We start from the raw sequence: 13640 nt of genomic DNA, 5'->3' as shown, positions 1-13640 counted from the left end.
ACAAACTTTCACCGCAAGAGTTAGGATCTCTCAACCGGATGGCACAGCACCTTAATGTGAAGCGAAAAGATGCAGCTGAAGATGTTGGTTCCTGGCAGTTCCTGCAGATCTCGCTGTTTCTGAGCCTCAGTCGTGGGGACAAGAGGGAGGACGTTGGGGGACTCCTGCACTGCACGGGATCGTCGTCGGAGCAAACAAAATGGAGTCACTTCAGTTTAAGTAGCCACTGCGTCAAGAAACAAACTGGTTTCCCTCTCCCTGGCTCAACCTTAACCAGCATTGAGAATGGTATCCAGGTGTCTTCTGAGCTGATTGGTCCCACCAAGTCGAAGGAAGAAGCCGCCCTTGAAGGAGCTTCTCTGTTGAATGGAATGCTGGCGATTTGGATTTGCAGCAGGGCTTCACCGGGCAAACCAATGGTCTAGTGGTTGCAGCAGCCGTCCTCTTCCAGCTCGTCTTTCGTTCCAGTGGTCGACTCTGCCTTCCAATCCTGGAGACTCGCCTTTTAAACAGTTTTCTCCCATCCATGACTGCCTAGCTGCCACTCACCCAGCAGGGTGGCTGTCCTTGCCGGACAGTCAGCCAGCCAATCACGCCAGAGTGCATTTGGGTCTCCTAGGAGACTAAGCACAGGGAGTTTTGGGCACCTCACTCACTTCCTGCTCACCCCAGACACTCAGATGCCAAGGGTGGACTTCAGTCCTGAAGCCCACCAAAGGCTCACGAACAAAGGGACCAAACCTGGTTTGGCGCGCAGAGTTAAACACCAGAAGGACCTTTCCACAAAGAAACGGCAAAAAAAGATGATCGGAGCCCCGATTTTTCACTACCGGTGTTCGCAGTCGGGTAAAATCATGGTAGTTCGTTTAAAACCACTGCCACCAACCATTTCAACAGGAAAGGGTAGCATTTGAGTGCTACGAGAGTGTTGTGACACAGGGGATACTATGTAACCCCCTCCAGGACTCCAGTGTAAGATGGTGTGTGCTGGGTCTATGAATTTAGGAAAGACTAGTAAAGTCAATTTCACTTTACATTCTCTGGGAAACAGTAGTTGATCCCAGAGAAGGTATTTAAACCTTTGGGAAATCTAAAAAGACATCCCTGTGTCACTGCACTGAGGGTGCTGTGTAACACACATGAACATATGCCTATGCAGTTATCTTAAAACTCTAAAGTCAAAGAACACAAATGTAAAACACACATAACAATACATGAAAGAGTGGGAAAAAAAGGTTCACACTCTTTCCAGGAAAAAAATCAAGTCCTCAAAATCCAGCAAAGTTGCTGGGGGTCTCTAAGGTGAAGGGAATTAGCACATTTATGAGAATTCTCCCGAACACTAAGAAAAGCCAAGAAACCATCTCTTTCCTCCCCTACAGGGATAGGCTCAGCCACCATGACTGGTTACTCTGGGATAAGTCTTGCAGATAATGAACATGATGGAGCAGCCTTTAATGAGGTAAGGGTATGGGATGCCCTACGAAGGATGTACCCAGATACCCATGACTTACATTCTATAATGTAGTGTACAATGGGTGATGAGGACGCAGGTAATTTTATTCTAAATTACAAGAAATGTGGAGAGTTGAGACAGGAGGGCAATGGCACCACTCAGTACCATTTTTCTATGTTATCGTAAAGAGGAGATTACCAAAAGAAGTCCAGAAGGCACTAGATAAAATTGTGGGAATTGAAGCCAGAGGGTTGGCAGAGATACAAAGTATAATAGTCCACCATTGTAAGAGAATCAAGAAGCGGGACAGGGAGACAGCCCAGAAGCGGCAAATGGACGAGGCAAAACTAGTGGAAGAAAAACTAAATAAGGTTGTCGTCCAAGCACCAGTGTCTGCACCAGTAGAGGGGGAAAGGACAGAAGATACTCAATAAATTGTGAATGCCACAATTGTCGCACTATGGGGTAATGGAGGACAGGAACAATGGGGTGGGGGGACAGTACCCCAACCCACAGTGGCAGTATGAAGGAGCACCAAGGGGAAAAGGAGGAATTCGAGGAGCAAGAGCAGGAGGCTTTAAGGGGGAAATCGGGCCTCAGGGAAAAGGATTGGGAACATCAGAGTGCTGGTATTACAGGAGATGGGGGCATTTCACATGGGAATGCAGGAACAGGCCTGGGATGGGATTTAATTATGGGCCATCACCTCCAGGGCAGGGATTCCAAGTGCCTTAAGGAATGGGACAACAGCAATTTGGGCGACGGGGTCAAAATCAGTTCATTTATGGGGCTGACAGGCAGCGGCAATGTGGGAAACAACCACAGCAGGGTGCGGTAACACAGTTTAACCAGATGGCAGGGGGAACAGGCACCCCATTCCAAGGAGTTACAATGGCAGGGGGGCCCTTTTTAATTCCCCAGGACAAATGCATACACCCACTTTTATATCCAGCTCCTCAGTGTATGGAACCGTATAACTAGCCCCAGAGAATCCCTGCGTGTCAAGAGTTTTACCTGATAATGGAAAGTTCCCCTCCATAATACATGATTTAGTTGCATCTGAATCTACCATACATATAAATTGCCTGTTTCCTATTTCCTCCACCACCAAGGGCTCCTCTTCAGGGTGTGCGGTTGTCAATAGGATAGGACATGCGAGTGCTCTCTGTGGGCTGTCCTAATCTGACTTGTATTTGCCACGGGGAATGAAAAAGGGCCACCCCGTCATTGCAACTCCTTGGAATGTGGCACCTATACCCCCTGCCATCCTGTTAAACTTTGTTCCCTCATCCTGCTGTAGTTGTTGCTCACGTTGCCCTTGCCTGTCAGCCCCATAAGGGAAGTGATTTTCACCCCCTCGCCCAAATTGCTGTTGTCCCATTTCTTTAGGCCCCTGGAATCCCTGCCCTGGAGGTGATGACCCCTTATTAAATCCCATCCTAGGCCTGCTCCTGCACTCCCTTGCAAAATGCCCCCATTTCCCGCAATACCAGCACTGTGATGTTCCCAATCCTCCTCCCTGGGGCCTTAACCCCCCCCCAAAACCTCCTGCTCTTGCTCATCAAAATCCTCCTTTTCCCCTTGCTGCTCCTTCATACTGCCACTGTGGGTTGCGGTATTGTCCCCCCACCACCCCATTGTCCCGGTCCTTCTTCACACAATAGTGCCGCAATTGTGGCATTGCCAATTTGTTGAGTGTCTCCTGTCCTTTTCCCCCTGAGCCTGTGCTGTCACCGGTGCTTGGATGACGAGCTTATTAAGTTTCTTTACCACTAGTTTTGCCTCGTCCTTTTTCCGCTTTCGGGCTGTCCCCCGTCCCGCTCCTCGATTCTCATACTTTGTATCTCTGCCCACCCTTTGGTTTCAGTTCCCACACTTGTATCTAGTGCCTGCTGGACCTCTTTTGGTAATCCCCTCTACGATAAAATAGAACAATGGTACTGTTTCAACATTTCCTGTAACTGAAGAATAAACCTAACGTGGTCCTCATCATCACCCATTGTGCACTGCATTAAAGAATGTAAGTCAGGGGTATCTGGGTACATCCTTCGTAGGGATCCCATACTTTTGCCCTTAACTCATTAAAGGCTGCTCCATCATGTTCAGTATCTGCAAGTCTTACCCCAGATTAACCAGTCCTTGCCTATATGTCCCCAGCCTGGTCCCAAACTATGGCGACCAGTAAATTCTTAAGGGCTCTTAGTGCTAAGGCTAGCCCTGCAGTTTTTTTTTCAAATTCATAGATCCAATTACTAGCTCCAGCTATGGGCTGGGGGAGAAGACGTTTTATCGATTCTCTTTTGAAATAATAAAGTTGTCACAAAAGCGTGCCGTATTTCTCAAATCTAAAGCATTCGCTTGAAAACTGAACTGAAGCCAACAGGCGCTGCACGTGCTATATATGTCTTCGATGACATCATCCTTGAGACAGAGGCCCTCGAGGGACATCGAATCAATGCTATTGACGCACAGTGCCTTCTGCCGAAAAAGAAATTCCCAAGCAGCTGAAGCTGGATAAAGAATATCAAAGATGAGAAATACTTGGGAGGACACAATTCATTTGAAAAAAATTACAGAAAAACATTACAGAAAACCGTCACTTATGATTTTATATTATAGGGTAAATAACAGCGTTTGATCAGAATGTGTGCGTTTGTGTTTGCTTTGGAAATTTGTAAAAAGTGTATGTGCCCTGTCACTTCTTCACTTTATACTGTACAAGTAATTACTATATGCAATTGCTTTTTGTCATGTCATCTGTTTTGACATTCTACTTTTTGGGTTTATATAAAAGCTTTATTATACAAAACTGCTCTAATTACCAGCACATTTATACAATCGATTAAATAATGCAGTAATTAATTTCTCTAACATCCCTGTAATTGAATACATGGAGACCCCCTTCCGCCAGGCAAAGTACTAATTTATTTGAATTATGAACAAGAGTCATCATTCACACCAACAATAAATTTCCAACAACAACCGCCTTCCTTGTTGTATTTGAGTATACTACCCTAGTTCCTGGTTGCGTAGAGGATTCCTCCCTCCTGTGCTCTCTCGCTGCACAAAAGCTGTCCATCTTGTGTGTATGACAAAGATCTAACGGAATTGACAAGTACCTATTGGCACATGTTTTTCCCATTGACAACTACACCTCATAATTCTGCTCCAACTCTTTATACAGCACATGTGAGCAGATACTGTTTAAATAGATTAGCATAGCAGGTATGTAAGAGGGATAGACAACAGTTGGAAGTATGAGAGAGGAAATAGTAACAGGGTACATAACACAAGAAATCCTCACAAGCATGCCACTCATACCTCCACCATGTTAATAAAGTGTAGGAAGTACTCCTGAGCATCCTGTTGGCGGTTAGTGGAGAATTCTGGGTGTCCCTTCCCAATGAGTGCTTTGAACATTCGAGGAGCAATGCCGTCCTGCATACCCTACAACAGAAGACAAAACATTGGTTGAAACAAACTATGTACCAAGAGCACTGCTGCACACACGGCAACAAGAGAACACTAATGAAAAGAATACCCCAGCTGTATAGTTAAGAGTGTATATTACCTTCACAAAAATCACCAAACACAATCATTGCATTTCTTGGGCCACCGAGTGGTAGCTTTGTTCGAGCAAGGAAAGAAACTCTTAGGAGGGCAGGAGGATATGCAAAAATACAGGCTAACTGTTCAAAATGATTTTCAAAATCAACCCTAGAGGTTTATTTTGGGAGGCCAACGTATTTTGGTGAACAGGAAGACATGGAAGTCTAGCCAAACCCAATTACGGTTGGTAGCACAATGGCAAGGCTTAGAATGAGAAGGGGCGTGAGTGGTCTAGAGATTCAAGAAGTTACACACAGAGTAACACCAAAATTTCAGTTGGACAGGGAAGTACAAATACATACAATGATTTATTAGACCTTTAAAAAGCACACTTAGCAATGAAACCTCCAGGTAAGTATTGTCTATAAAATACATACATAGATTCACTCTTGTGAAAGGATAGAAAAGCACTGGATTCAAAGCCAATGCAATACAAGTAAGCAATCAGATGACTACAACACAGTAGATACACAAGAAAAGGTCCTGAATACTAAGTAAGTCTAGCCGTCAGATGGGTTGATCCTTAGTGTCCTAAAGTTATCGGCTCCAAAAGATGTACTTTGCAGGTAGGTTTACTATGCAATTGGATGATGGTAGTGGTTGCAATTCAGGATGCTAAAAAGTTCAGGAAACTTCAGGTAAGTAACTCTCTCAATTCCACTGCTCTGTTCGAAGGAAGCCTCGGGAGAGGATCCTTGACTAGACCAAAACTGACCTAAGTCAGGAAAGAGAGAGATGCCCATGTAACCCTGTGAAGGGCAGGGGGGAAAAGAAACAGGTATGTTAACTTTAGCCCCAAGCCTCTCCGGCTCGGATATCTCCAGACACCATTGTTGAGGATACAGATTCCGTTGGGGGCACAAACTGCTTGGTCTGGTCAAGGGAGGCTTAGGGGGTCACAGGTGGAAAGGCCACTTTCGGGTGCAGGATTTAGATTTCGACGGTCACGCTGCTTGAATCTCTATTCCAGGCACCTTCTAGCTGAACACCTCTGCATAGAGAAGATAAATACTTCTGCAGAGCAGGTAACCTCAGGACACCTCCAGATAGCAGAAGAACAAGTTACTTACCAACTGTAACGTTCTTTCGACTGGATGTTCCTCCTAAGTATTCCTTATCTTTGATATTCCCATATTCAGCTTGCTGCTTCGGAAATGTTTTCACTATAGGGCGCAGCGCGTCAATGCCTGTCGAGTCGGTGTCCCTCGGCGGCCTCCGTCTCAACGTCATCACAGGTAAGTAAGTGCGCGTCCGTGCTCAGTTCCGTTTTGAAGTGCTAGGCATTGTCCAGGATGAGACGGTTACTACCCTTGAGGGAGCACAGACTGCAACTACAAGGGAAGTTTTACTGAGGGGAAGGATGGGAGGGGCGATAAGGAATACGTGGGAGGAACATCCAGTTGAAAGAACGTTACAGTTGGTAAGTAACTTGTTCTTCAAATGGATTGTGTCCTCCCACGTATTCTTTATCTTTACTGCTTTGGAAGTCTGTCAATGTATATAGGAGGAGGGAGTAAAAATGTAATTGTTTAAGTATGCCCAGAATGCAATACTGCTTTCCCAAATGTAGTTCCTTGGCTAGTGGAGGAATCCAAACTATAGAATCTTGTAAAGGTGTGTGCAGATGACCATGTGGCAGCTGCACAAAATGTCTTTTACTGGAACTCTCCTTTGAAGAGCTGACGAAGCTGCGATACCACTGGTTGAATGAGCCTTTAAATGCTCTGCAGGATCTTTGCCTGCCAACTTGGAACTTTCTACAATGGTTAGAATGATTCATCTAGAAATGGTTTGCTTGGTGATGGCTAGGCCCAGCTTATGACCTGTGTATCCCAAAAATCAGTTTGTCTTAGTTTAGCTAGTCTGCTAATATAGACGCGTGTTAGGTAAAGATTTGGGGTAGTACCCTCTGGGTGCACTACAGCAACCTCAGCCTCCTGGCAATAGGGACCCAACCTTTGGTATATGTCTGAACTACACCAGTTGGTAGTGTGGCCTAGCAGCCAGGCTTATCTCATGTGGGCAGTAGCAGAGTTACACAGAGATTCACAGTGACAAGTATTCAAACAAACAGTGATAATCAAGGTTTCTTGATAAAACAATTATTAATTTATTTACCAGTCATTTAAACAAGCCTTCTTCAGAAGGAGCAATATAAAAGCAACACTCAAATACACTTCAGAAATAGACACTCTCAGAATCAGTAAAGGCCCATCGGGGATGGCACACAGACAGTCCTACACCGTGAGGTGACTTAAATAGCTAGGACACTGTGGACATTAATATATTACTGTACATTCATAGTAGGCTTTGAGAGTGTCAAAGAAAAGGGTTATTAGAACAAACAAGAGATCACAAATATTCTTTAAGCAGACAAATACTTTTTGGACCCCCCCAATGCAGAGTAAGTTAACCCCTTCCTGGAAGGATAGGTAAAACATAGTAACAGAGGAAGAGTCATTCAGGGAACCAGGCTGAGCCAACGTCACTGGGCAAAAGTATACGTGGACTGAAGAACTTCTTGCAGGTGAGTAAAAGTCTTTGCACAATGTTTTAGAAGTCTTTGGTGAAAAAGAAGAATCAAATGTAGAGCCACAAGCTAGGAGACTTGTGAAGTAGAAGAGAAAGCAAATCTACAGTGAGAGTTAAGTTCTCTCAGACTTTACAATACCTTTAGGTTGAAGAAAAGATGCAGCTGATGACCTTTGATCCGGAACAGCTCTGCAGATCCTTCAGATCCTGTTGTTCCTGGGCCTCAGTCATGGGGACAAGAGGGAGGACTTCTGGGGACTCCTGCACCACAACGGGATGGTCACCGACTGCATCTTTCAAACAAGCAGCACTTCAGTGTTTCATCTTCTCGCGACTACCACAAACAGCAACATCGCGGTTCCCGGCTGTCGAGTTGGGTTTTCTTTGCTTCTGGGGTCCCGCACTCTGTTGAGGGGGCTCAGGCTCGGTCAGTCCTGCTTCCTTGGAGTCCAGAGGATATTCCTGGAGCTCTTGGCCAACTTAAAAGCTATGCACACAAACTGGTGTTCCTCTCCCTGGTTATTATGTTCCAGCAGCGACTGCAATGGAAATTCAACCAGCTCTGAGAAGGATGTCCAGGTGGCTTACTTTGGAGTTGATCGGTCCCACCAACTCAAGGGGAGAAGTAGTCTTCGCAGGGCTTCCCTGTCGATACTAATTTGGAGTTTCAGCACAGCAACAGGGCTTCAGCGGGCAAACCCAACTGTCCAGGTGTTGCAGCAGGCGTCCTCTTCAAGTTCTTCTTCGGATTCCTTCGTCCAGTGGTCGACTACCTTCCAAGCCAAAAGCCTCACAGGAGTCTCTCTACAGTTTCCTGCTTTTTCCACTTGTGGGTGGACCCATAAAACCTCCATCCAGCCGTGGAGCGGCCGCAGAGTTGGCTGAAGAGTTGCAGTCTGTGGCAGCCTGTGCATGGCTGAAACGGCCTAACCGCCAGCGAGGATGCCCTCCATAGACACTGTTCACGAACCCATGGAAGCAGAGGAGGGCCGCCTGCTCAGAAGCACGTGCCCACGCCCCGCCGCAAAAGTCCCCCAACAACGTGGCGTACAAGTCCATCATTCGTCGAGTTTGCTTCACAAACACCTAAAGACTCCTATAATGACAACAGCCAACGCACGCCTAAAACGGGCGGATTCTACTGAACCACCTCTGGCAAAACCTTCATAAATACAAACAAATCTGCAAAAAACAAACCTTACAGACACAGTGGACTCTCAAAATCATGTACTTGGTTCCCCACCTCCAGCGTCTGACCTGGATCTCGCCAGCATCTTGCCAGAGCTCTCTAGTCCGCAGCCCCTGCCCTCACAGCTCCGGGACCCGATGGCCTCCGGAGGGAGGATCAAGGCCCGTGAGCGGGGGGAGAGCACGCGCCCGCGAGGAGCGCGCAGCGGCCGCCGCGGGACAGCCCGGGGGGAGAAAGAAGTCCTGCACCACCGCCCTTGGCAAAGGCTGCCTCACAAATGGTTCCGTACGAGGCCACGAAACCGCGGGTCTTTCAGGGGGAGGAGTCTTGTGTCATCTCTCTTGCTTGCCGAGGAGGCCTCCAACTCAATACCTGCACATCCCAACGGAACAAAAGAACCGCCTGAAATCGAGAGAGGACCCGAAAATCACCTGGAAATCCCGGCGACAAATCCAAACCACAATTCTACGCTACAAATAGTAGCTCAAGTACACTCGAGCCTGATACTTACACCCTCATCCAGTCAACTGGCGGCTGAGTGCAGGGTCCTGGCGACTCCAGGAAATGAAGGGCAGGCACCCGGCCCAGGAGATTCAACATCTTCCTTGCCAACTCCCTTGGCAGGACCGCAAAATAAAAAAAGAAAACGCAGTAGGAAAGAGGCGGAATCCCCCGACATAGGAATTACAAGTGCCTCTAGAAAGAAAGCGCACCCAAAAATGACAAACAAAAAACAAAAGCCTACAAACAGGCTACTGGGGTAAAAAAACAAAACAAATGGTCAGCCACCAAAAAAACCTTGGATCCCAGAATCCATAAAACCATCTGTCGCCAGCCTCGTAACTGACTTCTTTCATGCATTCGCCCCAGATCCTTACTCCAGGCAAGCTGACCTCACAGACGAGGAAATCTTGGAAGCGATTAAAACCTGCCAACCTCCAGAAAAAGCAAGAAAAATAGGCCCACCGCAAGACCACCGCGCCCAGCCCCAAAATCTTGTAAACGACAAACTGCATTCTATATCTCCAAAACAGCCTCCGCAGGTGGACTCAAAGCAAATTGATTTGTCCCCCCACCTCAGCTCATACTTGAAAAAGAGAATCCACCAAAATCAACACCAGAAAGTGACCAAGACATTACACCCATGGAAAAGCCCATCAAGCTGAAAACAGTCCCCCTCCCGGAAACACTTGCACCCGCTAATCCAAAAGCCACACAAACCTACATCGAAGGTCCCCCAGATCCACCCCGGTCTAAGGCAAAAGCCAGCTCGGAAACTCCAGGGCAGGTAGGGGTACAGCCCCCTCAGGGAAATGCTCTCGTAAGTCAGAGGCCAGCACTGCCTCCTAACGGACAGAAGCCCGAAACTCCAACCATTGAGGCAGGCCCATCCTGGCCAAACAAGGACCGGCCAGTCGGGCCCCGACAGGAAAATGCTCAAACTGCTCTCCCCCACAAACCGCAACCCTCGGGGCAACCTAGCGGCGGTCCATCTGACCTACCACCCTCGCCGGTAGTAAGACGGCTCCTAAATGAGCTAAACAGCACACCCTCCCTCAGGGTCCATCAACGGACTCTCCTGTCCAACATAAGAGAAACCTCTTATCTATAATGTCAGCAGTCACAATTGCAATGAACCCATTCACAAAACTTTACGAAGGCATAAATGAAAACCTGAAAGACAACACCTCGATCCAAGCCCAAATCCTTTCAAAATTAACTTTCCTTGAAGGTTACATAACAACTCTAGACGACAAATTCAAAGGTCTAAGGCACGACGTGGAACAAAGACACAAAGAACTCGTGAATATTTTTTCTACGTCCCTTTCGGGAGTCAAACCAGGAGGTCCAAACTCGCCAGAGCAGCTGCAACCGCTTTCCGCCAGCGCCACTGTCGATTATCCATCGGACCTCGGCTCGGCAATCCCCGAAACACACGAGGTGATTGACATCACAGAGGAGACCTTCATCGCCTCGTTTCCTCTGAAAATGCCAGTGAGGGTGGAAGACCCCTCCTACCCCCTGTTTACAGGATCGAGATTAGAAAAATCAGCTTCTGGGGGTCAACCTAAAACCCAGAATCCCAAACCAGCAAAGCAGCAAAGTTCAGTTACAACAAAAAGAAAAGAGAAAGCAGGAAACTCTGCCCGAATTCCAGCTTCCCACCAGGCATCACCAAAGAAATCTTTCATTTCCCTCAGAACATCAGATGATTTCCTGGCAGACGAGGTCCTGATGAATATTTCTCAGCATCTAGACGGCATTCAAGACTCATCGCCGGACAAAAGCAAGAATAGGCACCAACTAGCAACCTCGCAGGTCCTCTCACTCGACTGTAGAAACAGAGCCGAAAAAGAAATCACTGAGGAACTGTCTGAAGAGGACTCTGAACACAAATTTACCACACTAGAAGAGCGCAGGAAAATCCTCCAATGACGGAAACCTTCCAGCCCCCGCAACCCCTCAAGATCACGAGTGGTGTTGTTTACTTCACCACCAGCCCGTGAGTGGCCGACCCGTAAAAAGTCAGTCTCCAGCGATAAACAGATCCAACAGCTTGCGAGACGAAATCGGGACCACCACTCAAAGCCCAAAGGAGGCACTCCGGCAAAGCCAAAGGAAACCGACAAAAGGGGACAGCATTCTCAATCCCACTTTATCTCAAGAACTGAGAAATATCAAAAAGGAAATGACTCCCTAAGGGAGTCGCCTATCAAGCTCGAACAGCACATTGACAACGATGAGGATATAATACTAAACAGAAGAGGGATTCTCACGCTATTCAGCTTGATCCCAGCCCTAAGGAAAATAAAGTCCTTGGATTTAAAAATAGTGGACCCATACCACTCAAAGGAAAGAGCGAAAGCCTATATCCACGCAGCGTCAAAGCACACCAAAATGGTAATCACTGGAGCATCAAACGACTTGGCTGTGTTAGCATATATCATGCAAAGTGAATCTCAAAGAAGCTACCGCCAGGAAAAGGACCGTTTGGAAAAGAAATCGGCTCACAAGGACAAGGGAGCGGAGCACAGAAGAACTCCGGAACTCACTCGAACAGTGGTCAATCCACACTTTAAGCCACAGGCGAGCCCCGGCACCAAACCACAAGAAAAACCCGGGAGGGACAAGTCGAAAAAGGCCATCGAGCCCAAATTTCCAATGCCAAACCAGCAAAACTCAGTCCCGTTAATCTCGTCTACGACGGCGTTCAATTCGCAGAGAAACAGGGAAACCGCCCGAGAATCAAAAGAGAGTGCCAACACGGCCTCAAAATCAGTAGCAAAACTACAGGGGCTGTGGGCCTGGCTCCCAAAGGCTCTGTCCCAATCGAACAAATAGCAACCCGCAGGTCGGCTTGCCGAGTCCTTCGACAATCGGAAAGTCGACCACTCTACATCTTCGCTACACCTATGCTCTTGGAACACGAGAGGCCACTTACACCTCACAACAACGGGCGATGCAAACTTAGCCTCATTCGACATCATTTGTCTCCAAGAGACCTGGCTTAGGCAAACTCCGGCTATGGATGGCTATGACACCATCTTGGCCCCAACCAACAAAGGGACATTGGGACGCCTGGCCTGCCGTCAGAGAATCGGGCTGACACTCAAGTCCACTCTGCAATCAAACCTCTCAATCCTGGCAGTATTACTTGAATGGGTCGAAAAACCCTTTTCCAGTCCATCACAACTGGCGCTGATTAACACCTACTGGAACGCAGCCGCCATCAACCACTAGACATACTTGTCAATGATGGAAAATTTGGTGGATGAGATTCAAGCAATTCACCAGGTCTCTTCGATCATAATCTGTGGTGACCTGAACGCCAAATGCACAAATGAACCTCGAATACCAGAAGAAACTGCTCAACCAACAACAGCAGCGAAAAGAGGGTGTCTATGGTGTTCGCTAATGACTTCGAGAAACTTTGAAAATCTGAACTTCGTTTTTCCAAACGACCACCGTCTCCCGACCTGGGAACAAGGATCTCTTATGGCGACCATAGATTACATCTATGTATCCAGACCCCTTCTGTCCAAAGTAATCACCTTTGAGGTTCGAAAAACCATAGCCAGCGACCACAACCAGCTGACGATGTCCTTAGCAAATCACTTCAAAGAACCCACACAGTACGCCATGGAAGTGGAACCAAACGCACGTGGAAACCGCTTAATCTTGACAACTCGAGCGATCACAGCTTTGCAGACAAAATACGACGAGGCTGGAAGCACGGAGGGCACAAATTCCGTGGACTACGTGCCCCTGTTACTCAGACACGTGGTGAAACCAAAACAGAAAGCTCTGCTTTTTAGGCCTCCAAATCATACTTACGACACTACTTTGGTAGCAAAAAGACGTGAACTCCGCAAAATCAAAAGACAGCTGGGAAATCATCCGTGGAATAAAGAAAAATTAAAGTCGGCAATATCAACCTACAAAACTTGGGTGAAAGAACATCGACACCGACTCCACCAACAAGATGCGGAAACTATGCTAAAAGCAATCTGCGGCAATAAAGTTAAAGAATTCTGGTCCCTGCTAAAATCCGTGGCACCCACGTGTAACAACTTGTCCATCAACGCCATGCCAGAGCATAAATGGATCACCCACTTTACCACTGTCTTTCAAGCCCCTGCAACAACCGCCAACCTGGAAAAAATACCTCAGACGACAGACTGGCTTAACCTGGACGACCAACATGAAATTGGCAACCATATTAAAAAACTAAAGATCTCCAGAGCAGCAGGCCCGGACGGGATCTCAAACATCGATCTGAAAGCAAATCGACCAGAATGGGCCGCGCTGTTAGCATCCATCTTCCAGAAATGCGCCAAAAAGAAATCCCTGCCG

General features: G+C 47.2%; 1 protein-coding gene across 2 annotated transcripts in view; it reads right to left on the bottom strand.

Annotated features, from left to right (window-relative positions):
• Nucleotides 1-13640, bottom strand: part of USP5 (ubiquitin specific peptidase 5) — a 1083475-nt gene that overhangs the window by 260002 nt on the left and 809833 nt on the right. For both annotated transcript variants that reach the window (XM_069650637.1, XM_069650636.1), the window contains exon 11: nt 4778-4903. In XM_069650637.1, the coding sequence (XP_069506738.1) occupies nt 4778-4903 (126 nt within the window). The remainder of the gene's footprint in view (nt 1-4777; nt 4904-13640) is intronic.

The sequence above is a fragment of the Ambystoma mexicanum genome, chromosome 3p (genome assembly GCF_040938575.1).
Source record: "Ambystoma mexicanum isolate Mex_15411 chromosome 3p, UKY_AmexF1_1, whole genome shotgun sequence".
In the NCBI taxonomy this organism is placed as follows: domain Eukaryota; kingdom Metazoa; phylum Chordata; class Amphibia; order Caudata; family Ambystomatidae; genus Ambystoma; species Ambystoma mexicanum.
Note: the sequence above shows the minus strand (reverse complement) of the source record. Positions and strands in the feature narration are given on the sequence as shown.